The sequence below is a fragment of the Mustela erminea genome, chromosome 17 (genome assembly GCF_009829155.1).
Source record: "Mustela erminea isolate mMusErm1 chromosome 17, mMusErm1.Pri, whole genome shotgun sequence".
Taxonomy (NCBI): domain Eukaryota; kingdom Metazoa; phylum Chordata; class Mammalia; order Carnivora; family Mustelidae; genus Mustela; species Mustela erminea.
Genome location: NC_045630.1, coordinates 28,737,033 through 28,759,835, shown reverse-complemented (window position 1 = coordinate 28,759,835; position 22,803 = coordinate 28,737,033). Strand labels below are relative to the sequence as shown.

Below are 22,803 nucleotides of genomic sequence, written 5' to 3'. Positions count from 1 at the left end.
GGCTCCACACCCACTTCAACTTCATCGGCTCCTGCCATCACTAGTTCTGCCACAGGGACTTTGGGGATGTTCCTTGAACAAACTGAGCCAGCCATTGCACTTGCCAGAAATGCTCTTCTCCCAGACTATCTACCGTTGGAATGCTACTGCTTACAGATCTCTCTTCAACCGTCCCCTACTAGAGCAGGCTTCACTGATCACCCCATATAAAATAGCTTCCCAATTATATTCGTTTTTCTCCCTTTTTCTCCATAGCATTGACAATCATCTACTAGACCATATATTGTGTGTTGGTGTGTTTATTGTCCATCTCTATCCAAATAATATAAAGTGCGAAGCAAGGATTTCATTTACTTTGTTCACTGGCATTATCCCCAAACCTATAACGGTCTCTGGCACAAAGAGGACTTTCAATAAATATTTCTTGAAGCAATCCAAATTCCAATAAAAACACTCAGCTGACTTTAGACAGACCACGAACTCTGGATTATACCCCAGATCTCATTGTTCCCTATTATACTATACACAGCTTATTTTACTTTTAGATCATCTGCCTGGCCTGTATAGTAATTAAAACTCGAGACCCTTACTCTTAAAAAAAAGTCCTTTCCAGAGGGTGTATCTAGAAGTACGAACTCTACAACATAAAATAAGATGGATTGGTAATAATCAGGTCACACAGACTTCTTCTCCTAAGAAGATAAGCAATTGTGAAAAACCATCTTTGCCTTGTAGGCTCAAAGTGAAATCTCCTCTTCTGGGTTTTGCTGGGCCTCCATTTTGGCTTACCCTTCACTGGTCGTCGCCGGATTCTTGCTTTAAATATGCTTCTTGTTGGTCTTGCATTAGAGTGTGGAAAGTAATTATCATCAAACCTGAGCAGAATAGAAGACAGAATCTTTACCTTGAAGAACTCAATGAGAACATCCTTATTTTCCAGCCAAACAATATTATGAAGATATTTGTCAGGAGTAGGCGGTGCGATTGCCATTGGAAAGTTATTCAGTGCTTTTATTTTTGCAAGGAGTACCTGAAAACAAACAATCAAAATAATGGTGATCAGATTCTGCAACGGAAAAGGGACAGTAGGTTAAAAATTAAGGAACTCTAACAAAACTACTGTTCTGTACATTCATTTTGATGTTGACTCACAGTTTCTCTCACACTACTGAAATTACCCTCTAACCTTTATTGGTCCTTACTCTTCCCTTAACTCATTGAATTTCTGAATTGGTATATTAACTCAATTTGAGTTTATTACCTTTATAATCCAGTTAACACTGTCTGATACTGTGTCTTAATTTCAAATCATCTAAACTTCACAGTTGATCACTGTACAATTTAAATCCACATTTTCTCAAAACTTTTTCATGTGTATGATTTGCTTTTCTAAATTCTTCTAATTTTGAAGGCTATAGTTCCAGCTTTGTGGGCTCTCAGAAACCTTCTCTGACTTCTCAGTATGAGATAATCACTTGTCTGCCTTATTCCCATGGCATCCCCTACAGATCTCCCTATGCAACTGATAACATTATACTATTATTATTTTTACTTATCTGCCTCACCCTCACCCAACATTTGTTGATTGTATGAATAAAGGACTGAATGAAAGAACAAGGAAAAGCCCATGGACTTTGTGGGCAATGTTGTGTTAAGTGTCCTAATCTCCTCAAGAGTCTGTGGCACATGGTAGGTATCCTGTATGTATTTACTCAATTAAATTGAATTAGCTAGCTAACTCTTTATGCCTTGGAAGATAATTATAGCTCTTTGGCTGACAGGCAATCAGTATGCATTCAATAATTAACTATGGGATGACTAATTTACCCATTACCTTTCTAAACAAAACTATAGGAAAAAAATCTCTCTCCTCATAAGGCTATTATTTATTTATTTTAATTAATGGTATTCAACTGAAATCTGATCTAGCCTTCAAAGTGATAAGTGAAAAAAAATAGAATAGAAAACGTAGTGTGGGGGCGCCTGGGTGGCTCAGTGGCTTAATCGACTACCTTCTGCTCAGGTCATGACCCCGGAGTCCTGGGACTGAGTCCCACATCAGGCTCCCAGCTCCATGGGGAGTCTGCTTCTCCTTCTGACCTCCCCTCTCATGCTCTCTCACTCTGTCTCTCTCTCTCTCTCTCAAATAAATAAAATCTTAAAAAAAAAAAAAAAGAAAGAAAGAAAACATAGTGTGTGTAGATGCATAACCTGAAGACTACTGTAATGTAGCCCTTTTCTTTGGTCTGTCAGACACTAAGGAGAAATCGTATTACCCATTTAGTCCTTTACCATGATATTAGCCTAAAGAGATAGAACCTTAAAGGGGAAAGCTGGCCTGCCCCACACCCATTTCCCTTTGGGGCCACTGGAGAGGGGACTGTATCTTGGGAATGACTAGAAGCACAGTGCATGTGACCCTTGGCTGGGAGCTGCCAGGGGTAAAGAAAAGCATGTGACACTCCAGAGTAGCTAATCAGTGGGCAACACTGACAGAATGTGGGACCAGAACATCCATGTTTCTGCCTTATGCTAGGAAACAGATTCTTACAAAGGATAGAAAGAATAATCATATTTGCACAAATACATGGTCTAGATGGTAGATGTGATAGAATGATAGCATTAAATATTAACAATATTTTCCTCTGTCTTATGTCCCTATTTTTTTTGCAAACACATATATCATTTTTCAAAAGTCTACCTATCAGTAACCAAAGGTGGTGTCTTCCCTGCTCCTCTCCTCACAGAACTGCCACCGATACACACAAGCTGATCTTCTTCCGATCGTGTTAGCATTATGTGATTCCCACCTCCCTCATCACAGCTGCTAAGACTGGGCACTGCATATTTACCAGTGGACAGAGAAGCAGAAAAGTGTTGTTGAGTTTTTGGAGGGAGCCACAAGATATTGGCACAGAGGGCAACCCTGATAGGAAATGGGAGAATCTGGAAAGCTTTCCAGTTCTGTAGCCAAGTCCTTTCCTCAGCCTGGCCACGTGGTCTGGCAACTGTGGATTCTGTAAGACACCATGTGTCTTTTATAAAAAAAATATTTATTTATTGGAGCACCTGGGTGGCTCAGTGGGTTAAGCCTCTACCTCCGGTTCAGGTCATGATCCCAGGGTCCTGGGATCGAACCCCACATCGGGCTCTCTGCTGGGCCGGGAGCCTGCTTCCCCCATCTCTCTGCCTGCCTCTCTGCCTACTTGTGATCTCTGTCTGTCAAATAAATAAATCTTTAAAAAAATATTTATTTATTCGACAGAGAGAGAGAGAGAGAGAGATCACAGTAGGCAGAGAGGCAGGCAGAGAGAGAGGGGGAAGCAGGCTCCCTGCTGAGTGGAGAGTCCGATGTGGGGCTTGATCCCAGGACCCTGAGATCATGACCCGAGCTGAAGGCAGAGGCTTAGCCCACTGAGCCACCCAGGCGCCCCCCAGCATGTGTCTTTATAATAAATCCTCCAACCCCATTTCTTGGCTAAGCCTAACTCAGGCTGGTTTCTGTTACTTGCAGCCAAACAGTTTTGAAATTGTAGGTATGTACCAGGTAGCGTTGGCACTCACTGCCGCTGGTATTAACAAAGGCTTTAGGCAAAGGACAGAGTTAACAGCTGATTTAACCCCCTCACTCATTACACTCTGCCCAAGATGCAATGTGGGCTTGGGTGTTGGGCCCATGGAATCAAGCCAAATGGAAAATCGCTTTCTTACCTTATTCATCTCGATGCCCTCATGTTTATCAATAATGCCTCTTGACCACAGGAAGGTGAGGTTTTTCAGAGCTTTAGCAATCACACTCCGGATTGCCTGCCTGGTCTTCAAAGCGATGACAACATCGCGACCCTCATGCTCGATGAGTCCTGAAGCAAAAAAACTGTTCGTAAGCAAACAGTGCCATGACCGCAATGATAACTAATACCTGTGTAGTGGTTTATAGTTTCCAAAGTATTTACACGATACCTGTCATGCCTATTCCATACAGAGCTTGTGAGGCTGGGGGTCTAGAGCGATCTTCAACTCCATTTGATGGATGAAAACATTGAAAACTGGCTTCCCCCTCCAACTAGGAGAAACTCACCTTCTCTGCCTTAGTCCCATGGCACGTCCTACATATCTCCATTACGGAACTTATTACATTGTGGCATTTTGATTTTTATTTATTTGTCTCATCCTAAATATCAAATGACTTAATGAAAGAGCCTCTGGACTTCAGCTGGTGGAACATTCTGAGATCAGATTGCGTAACTTGTCCTCTTTAATGAACACAGAAGTCACGAACTGGGCTGTGACTCATGACCAAAACTGCATCTCTTTCATCTTTGTACTCCTAACATGGAGCAAAATTCCTGACGTCAAACTTTTTTTTTTTTAACTGGCTGGTAAAATTAAAGATAGCATGATTGGGAACATAGGTTGTTGGAGCACTTGGCTCTTGACCTTGGGGTCATGAGTTTGAGCCCCATGTTGGGTGTGGAAACTACTTAAAATTAAATTTTTTTTTTAAAGGAACTTAGGTTTCAATGTCCAGTACACCTTGCCTGGATATCCAGCCACCTCTTATGGCCCATATGACTTCAGGCAAGTTAACCTTTCTAAAGCTTAAATCTTATAGCTTCATTATCTATAAGATTGTCAGAGGCAGGCCCCTGGCCAGGGCGGCCTCCGCCATTAAAAGATGGCGCCTGGCTAGTTGCCAGGTTAGGATGGCCTCGTGAGACTAAGCGGAACGCCCAAAGAGGAGGTAAACAGCATTGGTTGCTAGCGAAGTTGTTCGTTTAGGTGCACAGCCTGATTTGCTCCCTCCTGTACCCTGCTCGCTGATTGGTCATGTAAGCGTATATAAGTGTGTAGACTTGCGGAAATAAAGAGAGAGAAGATGCATCCGAACCAGGGCTTCTTGTCGTCCTTGCGGGGCGAGGGCGATATAAGATGAAAATGATCATAGTATATGCCGCATAGAGTAATCATAAAGATTAAATGAGATAATGCATATAGACCTGTTAACACAGTTCCTGACATAATTAACATTTAACAATGACTTGCAGTAACTATTTGGGAACAGGCACTCCTTTTTAAGGGACTGAATCAAGAGGACTTTCTAACAGTCCCTACTAATCTAAAAGCATAATATGAGACAGCAGCTTCTAGACCCCTAATCTTTAAAAGCACAGAAATAAAAATCTACCTACGTGTAAAGGCAACAATGGGTCCTGGATTTTCTGAGACAGCACCAATATTTCTGGCACATTGTCTCCAAATCCACAATTTCATTCATGAGGCCACATTCTTCCCATTTTGATTTGGAAAGTCTGATCATCATAAATCCATATGGCATCTTATAATACGGTTATGAACATAAAGTGGTTTTACTTGATTTCTTTTATACTAACTTCCGTTTCTGCCAGGCTCTCTCCCAAGTACTTTTGCATACACTGAGAGCCTGGCCTACAGCCCCTTGCAAGGAAAACAGACCCAAGAAGCTTTGTGTAGACTCCTGGGGCTCCTGCTGCATCTTCAACTCAAGTGAAGTGACTGTAGATGCTCAAGAAACGACCTCCCTTGTAGCCCCACATTCCTGAGCATCCTTGCAAGCAAAGTAGAACAAAACAAAAACACCCTTTGTCAAATGTAATTCTCATGTGTCTTACTCTTGCAGCCTTAAGGAATCTGATCTTGCCACTTTAATATACTTTGTACGCTCCTCATTCTTTCCTTTATGTTCCCGCAGCAAGTACAAGACTTCCTCTCACTTTCTGCAGTTGTCCATTGGTATTCTCATACCCTCCACCAGGCTCTGCATTTTCAGCTTACTTGGCCTTCTGCATGCATTCAGTAAATGCTTGTTGAATGAATAAATGAGTAATAAAAGGAAAGTTTGAATTTGTCTTCCCTCGGTTAAATTATGGATAATAAGCTGTGATTTCGGGAAATCAGACACTCCCAACTACCTACCTAGTTCTTTGACAGCATCTCGTTTGTTGGTTTCCAAAATTTCATATAATTTCTGTAAGAAGTTAAGAAAGACGTTAATTTGTTACTACAGCAAGTGCATGTCTGCCTTTAAAATCTGAGAAAAGAAGCAATCCCACTTAGTTTATGATGTGGGGGAGAGGTTTGGCTCAATTCTTTTCTCTGTGCGGATTCTATTGCTTTCTCCGTGCTCCTACTTCTATTACAATGAATAGCCTGCGGCGGGCAGCTTACAGAACCACCAGACCCAGCCTTTCTCAGAGACAAGGAGTGTGCATTCCACTGTGTGCCAAGGAGAATTCTCACAGACAGAGCTCTGTTAAGAGAGAGCCAACTGAGCAGCTGTTTGGGCAGCTGGTCTATCCGGAGCATAAAAACCAGCAGAAGAATGAGAAATGATGGTACTGATTAGTTCATATTTCCGACAGAAAACTCCCGCCATAAGAAACAGATCTATGCCAGGGCTCACGGCGCTTTAAGCAGTGCTCAGTCATGTGGTAGGTGTTGGTCAGATGCCCACATGTCCCAGGCTCTGCTCTTTGTGGAGCTTATTCTCCAGCTTTCAGTCTTTCTGGAGCTTGCCCTTGGCCACACCAACAGCCCTGGCTGCAAACAACCAGCAGTTCCCTAGGATTGTCAGGGGCAGAAGACTGAAACCCTGCGCCCGAGTAACACACAGCAATGTGCTGTTCACGGGGAAGAGTAACAAACACGGTGTTACTTTACTGGCTTGTGGTTTTTTGTTTGTGTGTGTTTTTTTTTTTTTTTTTTTTTTAAGATTTATTTAGGGGCACTGGGTGGCTTAGCCAGTTAAGTGTTTGTCATCTTCCCGGGTTCCTGGGATTGAGCCCCACATCAGGCTCCCTTTCTCTTTGCCCCTCTCCCAGCTCCTTCTCTCTCTCTCTCTCCTTCTCCCTCTGCAGCCCCTCTTGTACTTTTCTCTCTCAATCTCACTCTATCTCCTATAAATAAATATAAATCTTAAAAAAAAAAAAAAGATTTACCTATCCATTTGAGAGAGGGAGTGTTTGTACACACGCGGAGCGAGGGGACAGAGCGAGAGACTCTCCAGGAGGCTCCCGGTTGAGCACAGAGCCCAATGCTGAGCTCGTTTTAGGACCCTGAGATCATGACCTGAGCCCAGATTAAGAGACTGATACTTAACCAACTGAGCCACCCAGGCACCCCTACAGGCTTGTTATCTAAAATTTAAGTAGCTAAAGTTAAGTTTTTGCTGTTGTTTTGGCCTAGAAAAATTACATGTAATAAATCCCTCATTTGAATATAAGAATGAGGTATACAATTTTAAAAAATTGTTTCTTCTCACTTGATAACGCTGAATCAATATTGGGAAGGTGTCAAATTAATGGCCTGCCCACGGCACCCACGGCACCCACGCACCGTGGTCCCTCCCCGCTTGCACAGCTGCAGAGGGGGCTGCAAAGATTCCTTCAAATCAAACTGCACTGATAACAACTCTGTAAAAATGCTATAGAACCACCCGCACCAGAGAGCAGAGGAATCAACTCTGACCCACACAGAGAACAGAGTCATGAAAGCCCAGGCACACATGTGTCTCCTCTAAATGAGAGGCCACTGGTCAGTTTTTGAACCAAGTCACTTTCAGAATAAACACAAGTTTGATATCTAAACACATCTCAAAACAAAATTCAATCCTTACTGAAGTTCCTTTATAAATGCCAAAGGGAAATTCGTTTCCTCTCTTAGATTTTGAGGCTAAGCACCCCTTCTCCCAATGCCTTCTCCCAAACTCCTCAAAACCCATTACTTCCCCCACCGACTGCTATTTTCTTCCCTCCTCTTCCAGTTTTTGACATCTTTTCTTCTAGAATACCTCTATCTTCTTTCTACGTAGATCCATCTAGACTTTCTATACTTCTTTTGTCTTCTCTAACATCCAAGGTTAATCAGCAAGATAGAGTTCTGTTGCACATTTGATCCAATAATTGATACTACTTTGATAAATCTAGAGAATAGTTCTCTAGCCTATCTATAAAGATGTCATGAAAGATGTTAGATGGGGCGTCTACGTGGCACAGATGGTTAGGCGTCTGCTATCGGCTCAGGTCATGATCCCAGGGTCCTGGGATCGAATCCCACATTGGGCTCCTTGCTCAGCGAGGAACCTGCTTCTCCCTCTCCCTCTGCTGCTCCCCCAGCTTGTGCTCTCTCTGTGTCAAATAAATACATAAAATCTTAAAAAAAAAAAAATGAGGGGCGCCTGGGTGGCTCAGTGGGTTGGGCTTCTGCCTTCGGCTCAGGTCATGATCTCAGGGTCCTGGGATCGAGCCCGGCATCGGGCTCTCTGCTCAGCAGGGAGGCTGCTTCCCCCTTCTCTCTCTCTGCCTGCCTCTCTGCCTGCTTGTGATCTCTGTCGAATAAATAAATAAAAACTTTAAAAAAAAATGAAAGCTGTTAGATGCCTTGCTAAAATTCAGCTAAAATTCGGAACTTGGAAAATCAAGCTGGGGGATTCTCACTGCAAAGAGGAAAGACTTGGAAGTCATGAGAAAATTGAAACAAGGACTAGACCCAGAATTTCAAAAATTTGTTTAAAAGGGTGCCAAAAGGAGAAGAGAAACCAAGGGGAGAGAATAATCAAAGAGGTGATGGAAGAAAGACGGCAATCTTCTGATCATGAAAGCTCCAACACGTGCTGAACGGGAGGATTCTTTTTTTATTGTTTTTATATTTAAAATTTTTTTATTTTTAAAGTTATATCTCCCACCCAACATGGGACTCAAACTTATGACCCCAAGAACAAAAGTTCTACCAACCTAGTCAGTCAGGTACTCCGATAATTTTTTAAAGATTTATTTATTTATTTATTTGAGAAAGAGAGAGAGAAAGCATGCACACACAAGTGAGGGGAGGGGCAGAATAAGAGAACCCTCGCACTGAGCTCGACGTGGGGTTCGATCTCACAGTTCTGAGATCATGACCTGAGCCAAAACCAAGAATCAGACACTTAACTGATAGAGCTACCCAGGCGCCCCCCAATTTATTTTTTCTTTTAAGTCACACCTAGACACATTCTGGTAAAAATTCAGAACTCTGAGGAGAAAATCCTATAAGCCTCTAAATAGAGAGAAAAAAGTCACCTACAAAAGCACAAGTAAAAGGGTGCCTGGGTGGCTCAGTCAGTTAAGTATCTGCCTTCGCCTCAGGTGATGATCCCGGGGTCCTGAGATCCAGTCCTGCATCGGGCTCCCTGCTCATCGGGGAGCCTGCGTCTGCCTCTTCCTCTGCTATTCTCCCGCTTATGCTTTCTCTTGCTCTCTCTCCTGCCCTCTGTCAAATTAACAAACAAAATCTTTTGAAAAAAAAATAAAAGTACAAATAAAATCAGACTTGTATCATCAATGCTGAAGACAGATGGCAATATTTTAAGAAAATAGTTTTGGACAGTGAAAAGATTAATTATGAGAACAAAATACGAAGACTTTTGCATGTGTAAGCCCATACATCACCTATGGAAAAAAATTAGTTATGGGCATAATCTAGCATGATAAAAAGGAAAGCAAAAAGGAGACTCACATGGGACTCCAGAAAGGGTAGATGAGGAATAAAAGCTGAAGGAAGAGAGGAAGGTAGCTTAAAAAACATTTTTTTAATTAATCCATTTGACTGTTTGATTTAGAAGAGTCTCAAGTAGTAGATGTTTAATGATACTCATCTATTTTCTTTGTGATGGGTTGAATCAAATGATAGATTCTACACTGAATGATATTTATATAATCATAACAAAGTAAACGTTTTTTGGTTTTCCATGTATGGAGTCGTTGAAAAGAATGAAGACATAATTACACTTACAGAATAAAATATAAATGTTATAAACCTTTTCTCTGTAAAAATAATAGCTCCGAAAATTTAAGATGGGGAGAAAAAGAATGGCTTTTAGCCCTAACAGCAATATTCTAATCTCTTTATACCTCATGGCAGAAAGCAAATAAAGGCTGTTTAGAGATAATAAATCAAGAATAAAATATACGTGCACCTTATTAAAACTATTATGGCAAACAGTAGAGGAATTAACACAAGAATGGTTACCATAGGGATGCCTGTCTTCAGCTCAGGTCATGATCCCAGGGTCCTGGGATCAAGTCCTGAATCAGGCCTCCTTGCTCAGCGGGGAGCCTACATCTCCCTCTGCCTGCTATGCTTACTCTTCTCTCTCTGTCTCTGACAAATAAATAAATAAAATCTTAAAAAAGAAAAAAAAAAAAGACTGGTTACACTGGGGCTGTTTCTGGGAAGTGGTAGCATGGAGGGCTGGGGGGGATACTTTCCTTCTTGCATTTTATTACTTCTGAGTTGTAAAATTCTGCATGATTCTTCTTTTAACATCTTTTCTGTGTTCTCTCTACATATATATGTATTTGGATTCAAAGACTTTACCTCTTCGGGCCATGAAGAGCCACTGAATGTTCTCCCCCCCGCTTTTTTTTTTAGGTAGGCTCCATATCCAATGTGGGGCCCAACGCAGGCTTGAATTCACAACCTTGAGACCAAGACCTGAGCTGAGATCAAGAATCTGACTTATCTGACTCAGCTTAAGCAGCTGAACTGCGCAGGTGTACAGCTACTGAATATTCTCAAGCAGAAAGTCACATGTGAATCTTGAAACGTTACTCGTTTGCAGAGGGCCCTGTCTGGACAGCCTGGCAGGAGGGAACTGGGTCAGGAGGTGAGTCACTCCATCTTCGAGTGCCTGGAATACTCATGTCCTGATCTCCCCCTTGGTACTTACCTCATGCTGCCTGGAAATAAGGAGGATCTTGAATGATTAAATAAACAAACAAACAAACAAGCAAATACTACTATTCAGCCATTCTTCAGCACCAGCATTGCAAGTTTTCACCTTCAAATCTTTGTTCTCTTTCCCTCTCTCTTCCTCTCCACTTCAGACCTACGCTTTCTTTGAAGATTCATGTGAGTTCTGATTCCTGCATGAAGCCTTTTCCAATTTGCCCTCCCCTTCAGAGAGTGTTACAAAGGCAGACGAATCTCTAGTTTGCATTCAGAAAATAAAAACACAAGGTAGATTTGCTTCTGTGCCAATTATAAAGGAGTTTGATAAAGATACCTGACATTGAGCAAAGACTGACCGCTGTTAACACCTCTCAGAGCATAATGAACAACTGAATCCCCTTCACTTACCACAGTTGATGGGTTGGGCCAAATACATATGGAAGTAGTCCTCTTTTTTCTTTTTAAGATTTTATTTATTTGTTTGTTTGTTTGTTTGTTTATTTATTTATTTGACACAGGGAGTGGGGGAGATCACAAGTAGGGAGAGAGGTGGGGGAGGGGTGAAGCAGGCTCCCCACTGAGCAGAGAGCCCAATGCGGGGACTTGATCTGAGGACTCTGAGGCTATGACCTGAGCCCAAGGCACCGGCTTAACCCACTCAGCCACCCAGGTACCCCACAGAAGTAGTCTTTAAAGATACATGACTTCACTCAAGGGATTGTTTTCCCAATCTTGTCTCTCACCTGGTATATTGATTCTTGGCTGGAAATATGTTTTATTAAAAGCTTGGTATCCTCTTGACTTTTGACATAACCTTTCGTAATGCCATACATCAAGCGGAGACGCTTTTTAATCTGCACATCTACGACATTGATCAGTAGTGGGATTATTATCTGCAACAACAAAGAGAAAAACAAATCTGAAAGTCTGATGTGGGAAAGCACCTTCCAAGGCAGGCGTTCTCAAAGTGTCATCTTGGGGAGCAGTGGCATTACCCACAGACTTGTTAGAAATGCAAATTCTCCGCTGCCTCTCCTCGCACCCAGACCTGCTGAACTGGAAATTCTGGGGGTGAGTCTCAGAAATCAGCATCTTAAGAAGTCCTCCAGGTGATTCTATGCGCACTCAAGTTTGAGAGCCATTCTTTAAAGAAATGAAAGGTCAGTGACTCACTAACTGGCTCTGTAGATTTAAGGGGGAGTCCCCACCGCTGCCTTTACCCCCCATTCTCCACACCCCCCTATTTCAGGAGACTAGAGGGCTGGTCCCCTAACCTGCATGATAGTCACTGACCAAATCAATCATCCCTTCGCCCCTCAGTTTCTTGACTTGCAAGATAAGGAAAATGGGATATTAAAGATACTTCTTAGCTCTAAATTTCTCAAATCATAAGCTGAGGCAAGAGAGTATAGTGACTGAAGAGAAGGGAATATTAAATATAAGTTTTCTGAGGTTCAAGTACTAGCTCTCCTACTCACCAGCTCTGTGACCTTGAGGAAATTACTTGTGACCTTGAGGACTCTGTCTCCTCATCTGTACTTAAATAATAATATTTAAGTACTCAGAGTCCAACGGAGCAGCCCCTCACAACCGATATAGTCAATCACAGAGACAGAATCAGGTCAGAATGCAAGGCAGATGGTGAGGAAACAGGTCACAGAAAAGGAAGGTGAGAAGAGCAAAACATCATCACAGCAAAGGAATTACAAGAGCAGAGAAAGAAGAGATTTTTAGCTGCTATTATGGTTGTGTCACTTTGGTCAGAGGGAGAGATAGTAAAGGGGATTTTCACACAGTGTTATTCCGTGATGCACTGAGGCCCCCTGGGCTGTTCCTAAAAGGATCTAAAGTAAAAATCTCCAATATTCTTCCAAGCTCTTCCAATACAGATTTCACTCGAAAGTCACACTGTGCTGAGACTGGCTATTAGAGCGCCTGACTTTACATAGTGGGAACACCTGGTTCACAGGCCTATTGCAATAATTTCATTAAATAATGTATGTCAAGGGCTCTGCACAGTCCTGGAACATAGTAAGTGCTCAATAGAAAAAGTTGATCCTGATTATATTAATTCCTTATGTATATTTCATAGAGATCTGTCAAAGTGTGCTGGACAGAAGTAGCAACTGGTTCACAGTCTTTACTTGCCTCAGAGAGACTTCACAAAGTATTACTTCTACAATAATTATTTTACCTTCATCTGCAATAAATCTCCATATAAAAACTGATTACCTAAGAAGCTTCTCCCTTCCATTTTAAGACAGCCTCATACTACACATCCTGATTCCTAGCGTACTTTGTGTTATGGAAGGGTTATGCCTTATGTAGACCCTCGGCTCCAAGCTCAAAAAAGCAAAAATCACTAATAATCAAAATTACCCCTTACAACAACATTTTAATGTATGAAACAAAACAGCATTTTATGTATAGTAACGCTTGCGAACACCAAAGCTTCGTAACACTGATACAGAATCAAGGAAGGAACTGACAATAAAGTCTCCAAGTGCAAGTCTGAGCATTCAAACAAGTCTGCCTTTAGGAGGACTATGAAATTTCATGGAGAAAGATAATAGAGGATTCTTTGGTCACCAGGGTTGTCAGCAGTTTGTTTGTTTTTTACATTAATCCTGGGGCGCCTGGGTGGCTCAGTGGATTAAAGCCTCTGCCTTCCGCTCAGGTCATGTTCCCAGGGTCCTGGGATCCAGCCCCGCATCAGGCTCTCTGCTCAGCAGGGAGCCTGCTTCCCTTCCTCTCTCTGCCTACTTGTGATCTGTCTGTCAAGTAAATAAATAAAATCTTTAAAAAAATTAATCCTTCATAACGTCAACTGATACCAATAAACTTGTTTGAAATAATAGGAATTAAACAACACACACACACACACACACACACACACACAAAACATAGAGTGGCATATGAAACCACCTTAAGCTCCCAACTTAAACGCTTATGTAAGGCAACTTCGTTGGAAGAAAGCCTCGCCCCATGTGCCACTCATCCCCACCCTGCCGAGTCAGGTCCCCGGTGCCTGGGGTCAGCTGCGGGTGAAGTCCCTTCCTCCTCCCCAGTGTCTAGTGTTCCCGGGGCCTCCCCCTCCTCACCCACCCCCCACCCTCTGCTATGGCCGTCAGTACCCCGGGGGTAGGGGTTGCAGAACGGTGCTCCCGGTTCCCCTCCGACTCCGGGTTTGCATGGAAGAATCCTCTTTCCACGATGCCACTGGGCTACGTGGCGGCTTGGGGGGGGGGACGGTGGGGGAGCCCCCGCCCGAGACTCTTGGTCGGCCTCCCTGCCCCAGGCGTCACTCAGTGATCTTGGGTAGAGAGAACTGTTTCCAAAAAAAAAAGCTGACTGAAAATCTACCTTCAGAATCAAAACTGTGGAAAGAAGGAATAGTAGCTGTTACAGAGACTGAAGGCCACAGCAGAATTAAGTTCCATGGGCAGTATGCAATATAGAAGTGGTCTGTAGAGAAAATATTTTCATGCTTCTGCACTGTTAGGCCTTTCTGAGCAAATTTGGAGAGTTTGTTTCTGAGTTACCGTGCTTCCACTGGCACCAACATTTTCGTTCTTTCACTCGACAAATATTTGATTAAGAACTTACTGTGTATGCTAGGCGCCATTCTAGAGCTGTCGGTTACCTCAGTGACCAAACCAAAGATCGCTGTGTACGTGCCACAACAGTACAAAGGTAGTAAGTGCTATGAGGAAAAACTAAACCTTAAGGAGGTGGAGGGGGGGTCAGGAAGCTGGTATGTGCCAGGGAGCAGGTTGTCATTTCACACAGGGTGATCAGGGAAGGCATTCTCTCTGAGAAGCTGAGAGGGTAAACCAGGCAGACGCCTATAGAGACAGCATTCCAGAAAAGACAGCTCCTTCTCTTGTTTCCTTCCAAATAATGAGATTTCTTAACACATTTAACAAACAGTGTGGGGAAAACAACAACAACAACATTTGGAAGCATGATGTTTTACCTTGATGAAAGGAATAAACCTAATTATTCTGAAATATCCCAGTATTACTGTAAACTGAATAAGAACCAAGTTGTCTGGTCTCAGTTTGACAAAGTATAAACAAAAGAGGTCAACGATTCCAAGAAGCACGATAAGAAAGTCCAAAGTATTCCAATATTGATCAAAATACTTCCTTTTCAAAATTATTATCTATTTAGAAGACAAACAGAACATATGTTATTTCATAGCACCTATACAATGATGGGGGAGGGGATGGGTCTTCAAAATTAACACTTCAATCCTCAACTACAAATGAGTTGTACTCCAAAAGTTGAGTTTTAAGTTATTCATTTGGAATTAAAATTTTTTTTTTAATCTCCAACATCAAAATCATAATTTGATTCAAAATAATTCATTTATAATCTTGTATTTATCATTATTTATTAAAATAATTCATTTATAACCTATAAATGAAGTTGAAATGCTGGAAACAAGCAATTAAAAATAGCAATAAACAGAGTCATTGCAACACTATTAATAATGAAATATGAAAACAGTAATGTTGACAAATCATCTTCAAACCATTTATCCTAAAAAGCAGTTCTCATCTTATGACAAGGACCTAGCAAACCAGTTTGGATTTATTCACTTACTTGCTTTTTGCATCATTACAGAAAGTATTTGAGAGAAACAACCCTTTGTATTTTCCATGTGGATTCCCATTTCTCTTCATGTCTTTGGGATTCTCTCCACTTTTATGATACGTATTTTACCTGATACCCAAGACCATGACTATTATACTGATTTCATAATTAAACTCAGAAAGTTCAAAGAAGAATACTAAAGTTCCAGGATCCTATCAACTATTACATCAAATGGCTTCTAGTATCAAATTATTTCAATATGACACAGATAGATTCAAAGATATCTGAATTGTTCTTTTCACTGGATACATCTTATTTTAAACAGTACCTTCAGTGCTGATCGAAATATGTATAAAAATATATAATAGTAGTTTACTGATAAAAGTGTTGACACATTTAACTCTCTTGCCATTGGCCACAGATGTATTATCATAGGATAAATGTACATTACTGTTATAACATGTCCCGCATATTCAAATTCTTCTGAAAATACTATGTGATGTACAAAAAGCAGCAATTTATTATTCCTGGGGAAAAAAGAGATCAATAAAATGTTAGATCACTTTAAAAATATAACAACTGAGAGCTGAAGTTCAGATTTGTTTTAATAAATCATTAACATTAATTTGAAGAAGAATATAAAAATATAAAATAAATAAACAGAAACCTAAAGCATATTTTCTGTATATAATAATCATCAAGGAGAAAGATAAAAATATAGCTCTTATTAATTAATCAGGATGGGGAGCATTTTTTAAAATCAAGGCTAACTGCACAGAAGAAACAAGGCAAAGATTCATTCAACAAAAGCAAGAAACAAATAAATGCAGAGAAAAACATCAGCATCACTTAAAAGTCAGAACAGGAAAAAATACTCTATTCAGTAATTACCATGATGTATTTAAAAAAAAAAAAAAGATTTTATTTATTTATTTGACGGAGAGAGAGAGATCACAAGTAGGCAAAGAGGCAGGCAGAGTGAGAGGGGGAAGAAGGCTCTCCGCTGAGCAGAGAGCCCAATGCGGGGCTTGATCCCAGGACCCTGAGATCATGACCTGAGCCGAAGGCAGAGGCTTAACCCACTGAGCCACCCAGGTGCCCCTGTATTTTTTTTTTTTAATTTTCCAATCCATCCTAAGTAGAGCCTAACAAAAAGTGGTTATCTACATATGTGTCAAGACCCTATATTAATTCCTTATATTTCTCTTTAAACTTAATACATGGGGAGAAGTTAAGAAATTATCAGGATTTGTTATGAAAGGTATGTCAGCGCCCACTTAAAATTTAGTAGCATGAATTTTTCTTGTATTTCTCATTTTTATATCTTTTGTTAATAGAAAAACTTTGTCTTCCTGCTCTAAAAAGCATATAAGTTCACAACTCATAATAGGTTAAGTAAAACTTCACGAGTTAAGTAAATCCATATCTTGCAACAATTTGGAAGATTGGTTACAGGTATTATTAAGGCCCTGTTGTGTTTTTCCTAGTTAGGGATATCAACAGAGCTGCCCCATGGCACAGATGAAATGGAGAGGAAAAAATAGGCCATGAGTTTGATATTTCTTTCCCCTCCCTGCTCAGTGTTATACCCAGAAGAACATGAAAGCAGTCTAGTTTGTACTATGACCCTAAGATATGGCAATTACCACTTAAAAGAGTCCAAACATGACCAGTCTTTGCTTCTCCTTTCCTACTCACTCCCTAACAGAGGTATCAACAAAAGTCGCTCAAACAACTCAACAAAGAGAGAGATGCAAATGCTCTGCTCCTTCCCTCACCACTTGATCAAAAAGGGCTGACCATAATATTAGTTAATTTTTTTAATAAGGAAACTTAATGTAATCAATACTGACAGGGTAGAAGCGGTGATGTTTTTTAGGTATATTGCTATTAAAGATTTATAGTACTTACCCATACAGAAAAAGAGGTGCCTTATCTTTATGATATTCCAAGACAGTTAACATGTTTTTAAACTTCATAAGCCAACTTCTAGCTCTTACATAAGTTGAAACATCATAAATACTCATGAATCTAACAGAGAAAAATATACATATATGTTAAAATAAAAATCAAGTGCTATACTTCTGGGTAAATATAAAAAGGGAAATCCCTTTTATATTAAAATATATATTAAAAATGCTCTGTCCTGAAACTCTGTATCGATCTATCGACCCTATGGTAATGTACAGGAAACCCCTGCTGCCTGTCCCTGGAACCATTCTTGACTTGACATAGAGCATAATTAAAGTTTCTCCAGACCAGTTCTTTGGGGTTCAGAATCAAGCTCCCCTTTGTCATGCCTTCCCTAGCTCCAGCCTCTCCAAGGCCCTGAAGGCCCTACCCTTCCCAAACTTTAGGAACTGATGTTAGATCTCCCAGAGAGATTATCAGACTGTTGAAATGTTGACTACCACCTAGCAGGATTTCCTGTCATTGTTGCCCCCACAAACTTTGTCTTGGATCACCCATTAGCGAATGCTTGTCAGGACTATGACCGGATATAGACATATCTCCAAGACACTTGAACTTTTCCCATCAAATTTAATTGTATCTCCCAGGTCCATCAGAAGGATCAGTTCCTTCAAGCCTGGCTACACCTGACTAATGGCAGGTTCCAGGCTTCCCTACCTACCCTATCCAGTAACTTAGTAAATATGATATAAAGAAAAGATAAATACAACAGTGTATGAAATTACATAGGTTGTCTTTCATGGCTCCCCTAGTCTCTTATCTAATTACACTGTAGTCAGATCTTCCACCAGAATCTCCTAATGACACCAAAGTTATGGACCTTCTGGGGAAAAATGTAAATAAGTAAAAATAAGTAGATGGACGGATGGACGGATGGACGGATGGATGGATGGATGGATGGAGATAGGTGAAATAAATAGATTGATCAATCTGGATATTTAACTCTCAGTTTGGTTTTTTTTTCTACCATATAGCCATTTGATTCTGGAAATAACAATTTAAGAAGTATTATACTTACTTTCCTTGGATGGGGCAATAGCTTTTGCTTGCACCAATTAATATCCGGGCTGCCTCTACACTGAGGATTCCATCATTACACTGTTTTTCAAAGCTGCTCTAAACACACAATTTTAAACAAACATTAAAAAGGACCAAAAAAATACATATCATAATATATTCTGCTTTACCTTTACATAGGCCTCATTATTATTATTATTGAATTCATTATAGGAAAATACACTTTTACCAGAAAAATCTTGTAGCAGCAAAAAAACCCCAAATTCATTCAATTTAAATATTTATTGAATATTCATTTTTTGCAAAGTCCTATCCTGGATGCAATAAAAGATACCAAGTTTCCTAGCTTCAGAAACTCAAAATCTGTACAAATCAAAGAGTTTTCTTTGGTAATATAAATAGCATCATAGCATCATCTTTCTGCAGCAGGATAGTGCAAAGTATTAATTCAAAGGTTAACTAATCATCTCACCCTCTTAAAAAACTACCAAGAGAGAAAAGTTAAATTGTGTTCTTTTGTTTCCTTTTTGCTAGGTTTATTGTGATATAGTTGACATATAACATTGTGTAAGTTTAAGGTGTACAATGTGATGATTTATACACTTGTATATATTGCAGAATGGTTACATGACAAGATTAGTTAACACATCCATTACCTCACATAATTACAACTTTTTGGAGTGTGATTGTGTGTGATTTAAGATCCACTCTCTTAGCAACAATCAAGTATGTAATATAGAATTTTTATAGTCGCCGTGCTGTATATTAGAGCCCCAGAACTTATTCATCTTATAACTTATAAAAAAGTTTGTATACTTTGATTAATATCTCCTCCACTCCCCTACCTCCCAACCCCTGGAAACCACCATTTCACTCTGCTTCTATAAGTTTGGCTTTTTTTTTTTTTTTTTTTTTAGATTCCACACATACATGAAATCATACAGTATTTGTCTTTCTCTGTCTGACTTATGTTACCTAGCACAAGGTCCTCAAATCACAGATGGCTGTTCTGTGGTTGAATAATATTCCATTAGATAGGTAGATGATAGATAGATAGATAGATAGATTGATTGATAGATAGATAGATTGATAGATAGATAGATTGATAGATAGATAATAGATAACATTCTCTTTATTCATCCATCGGGGACACTTGGGTTTTTTTCCATGTCTTTGATATAGTGAATAATGCTGAAAGAAACACAGGAGCACATGATCTCTTTGAGATCCTATTATCATTTCCTTCTGACACATACCAAGAGGTAGAATTGCTAGAAGATATGATAGTTCTAGCTTTAATTCTTTGAGGAATGTTTATATCAATTTCTGTAGTGACCGTACCAATTTACATTCCCACCAACAGTGCACAAGAGTTTCCTTTTCTCCACATCCTAGCCAACAAGTTATTTCCTGTGTTTGGGGGGAGAGTTAGTCTAACAGATGTGGTGTGATATCTTGTTATGCTTTTCAAGATTTTATTTTGATTACCCTGCGGTCATCACAAGTGCATTCCTTAATCTCCATCACCATTACGTTCATGTCCCCACCCACCTCCCCCCCAGTTTGTTCTACAGTTCTGTTCTTGGTTTGTCTCTCTCTCTCTCTATTTTCCCTTGGCTTGTTTTGTTTCTTAAATTCCACATATGAGTGAAATTATATGGTATTTGTCTCTCTCTGACTTACTTGCTTCACTGGCATTATCCTCTCCAGCTCCATCCACATCGTTGCAACGTTGTAGCAATTCTTTATCCATTCACCAATTTATGGACACTTGGGCTGCTTCCATATCTTATTTATTATAAATAATGCTGCTATAAACATAGGAGTGCATGTATCCCTTTAAATTAGGGGTTTTGTATTCTTTGGGTAAATACCCAGTAGTGTGTTTCCTGGATCAGAGGGTAGTTTTATTTTTAACTTTTTAGGAACCTCCATACTGTTTTCCACAATGGACACACCAGTTTGCATCCCACCAACAGTGTAAGAGGGTTCCCCTTTCTCCACATCCTCACCAACACCTGTTGTTTCCCGTGTTGTTGATTTTAGCCATTCTGACAGGTGTGAGGGGTATTTCTCTGTTGATTTGCATTTCCCTGATGATCAGTGATGATGAACATCTTTTTATGTGTCCGTTTGCCAACTCTATGTCTTGTTTGGATAGGTGTCTGTCTTCTGCCCATTTTTTAAAAAAGCTTTTATTTATTTATTTGACAGAGAGAGACACAGAGAGAGGAAAAACAAGCAGGGGGAGTGGGAGAGGAAGAAGCAGGCTTCCCGCCAAGCAGGAAGCCTGACATGGGCCTCAAACCCAGGACCCTGGGATCATGACCTGAAACAAAGGCAGATGCTTAACGACTGAGCCACCTAGGTGCCCTTCTGCCCATTTTTTAATTGGATTATTTGTTTTTTGGGGTGCTGAGTTCTATAAGTTCTTTATATTGGGGCGCCTGGGTGGCTCAGTGGGTTAATCCTCTGCCTTCAGCTCAGGTCATGATCTCAGGATCCTGGGATCGAGCCCTACATTGTGCTCTCTGCTCAGAGAGCACACCCCTGTGTGCTGCTCTTGTGATCTCTGTCAAATAAATAAATAAAATCTTAAAAAAAAATAAGTTCTTTATATATCTTGGATATTAACCCTTTATCAGATATGTCATTTGCAATATATCTTCTTCCATTCTGTAGGTTGTCATTATAGTTTTGATTAGCATTTCCCTGATGATTAGTTGAGTACCTTACATGTGGTTGACCACATGTCTTCTTTGGGAAAATGTCTATTCAAGTTCTCTGCCTACTTTTAATCAGATTATTTGTGTTTTTTTTTCTATTGACTTTTATGAGTTTCTTTCATTTTTTGGATATTAACCTCTTACCTGACATATGGTTTGCAAATAATTTCTCCCATGCTATAGGTTGCCTTATCATTTTGTTGACTATATTACTGTCCAGGAGCTTTTTTAGTTGCAGTTGCTTCTGTTCCTTGTGTCTTTGGAAATATATTTTAAAAATTGGTTGTCAAGACCAATGTCAAGTACCTTTTTCTTTATGTTTTCTTCTGAGAGTTTTATGGTTTCAGTCTTATATCTAAATCTTTAATCCATTTTGAGTTAATTTTGTAAGTAGTGTAAGAGAGTTTCAATTTTTTTCTTTTGGATGTGAATATCTAGTTTTCCCACAATTATTGAAAACACTATCTTTTCCTCATTGATATTTTTCACTCTCCTGTCAAATATTAGTTGACCCACATGCATGGGTTTATTTTGGGGTCTCAACTCTGCTCTGTTGGTCTGTGTGTCTGTTTTTATGCCAGTGCTATACTGTTTTGGTTACTACAGCTTTGTAGTATAATTTGAAATCAGGAAGTGTGATGCCTCTAGCTTTGTTCTTTCTCAAAATTGTTTTGGCTTTTCAGGTTCTTTTGTGATTTCATACACATTTTTGGATTGTTTATTCTATTTTTGTGAAAAGGGCCATTGGCATTTTGATAGAGATTGCATTGAATCTATAATGGCTTTAGGTAATATGGACATTTTAATAATAATGTTTCTGATCCATGAACATATCTTTCCACTTATTTGTGTCTTTTTCAGTAACTTTCATCAGTGTCACATAGTTTTCAGCCTATAGATCTTTCACCCCCTTGGTTAAATTTATTTCTAAGTATTTTATTGGTTTCGATGCTATGTATATGGGATTATTTTCTTTAATTCTTTATCACAGAATGCATTGTTAATATATTTAAGTACAACTGATACATGTATGTTGGTTTTGTATTCTGCAACTTTACTGAATTCGTTAATTAGTTTTAAGAGTTTTTTGGTGGACTCCTTAGGCTTTTCTCTTTTTTTAAGATTTTATTCATTTATTTGAGAGAGAGTGAGAGAATGAGAGAGCATGAGTCGGGGGAGGTGCTAACAGAGAGGGGGAAGCAGACTCCCTGCTGAGTAGGGAGCTCCCTTCTGGGGTCCAAACCCAGGATACTGTGATCCTGGCTTGAGCTAAAGGCAGCCATTTATCAACTGAGCCACCCAGGCGCCCCCTAGGGTTTTCTAGATATAAGACCATGTCATTTGCAAACAGTTTATTCCTTCCTTTCTATTGCTCTGACTAGAACATTTAGTACTATGTTGAAAAGGAGTGGTAAGAGTGGACATCCTTGTCGTGTTTGTCATCTTGGAAAAAAGCTTTCAACTTCTCACCACTGAGTATAATGTTAGCTGTGGGTTTGTTGCATATGGTCTTCATTATACTGAGGTATATTTCTTCTGTACACAATTTGCTGAGAGTTTTTATCATGAAAGGGTGTGGAATTTTTTCCGCATCTATTGAGAAAATCATATTATTTTTATCCTTCATTCTACCAATGTGGTATGTGACTGATTTGTAAGAGTCTCATGCTTTACCAACTGAGTTAGCCAGGAGCCCTTTTTTAACTGATTTATAGATATTAAACCACCCTTGCATCTCAGGGATAAA

The 22,803-nt window shown here is 39.9% G+C and overlaps 1 protein-coding gene across 5 annotated transcripts in view; it reads right to left on the bottom strand.

The window, feature by feature from the left end:
- Positions 1–22,803, bottom strand: part of SLC9C2 (solute carrier family 9 member C2 (putative)) — a 104,522-nt gene that overhangs the window by 25,831 nt on the left and 55,888 nt on the right. For all 5 annotated transcript variants that reach the window (XM_032318250.1, XM_032318254.1, XM_032318252.1 and 2 more), the window contains 8 exons: positions 18,332–18,429; positions 17,254–17,373; positions 15,671–15,869; positions 14,720–14,908; positions 11,487–11,636; positions 5,953–6,004; positions 3,712–3,860; positions 905–1,030 (listed from right to left, as the gene is read on the bottom strand). In XM_032318250.1, coding sequence (XP_032174141.1) covers positions 905–1,030; positions 3,712–3,860; positions 5,953–6,004; positions 11,487–11,636; positions 14,720–14,908; positions 15,671–15,869; positions 17,254–17,373; positions 18,332–18,429 — 1,083 coding nt within the window. The remainder of the gene's footprint in view (positions 1–904; positions 1,031–3,711; positions 3,861–5,952; positions 6,005–11,486; positions 11,637–14,719; positions 14,909–15,670; positions 15,870–17,253; positions 17,374–18,331; positions 18,430–22,803) is intronic.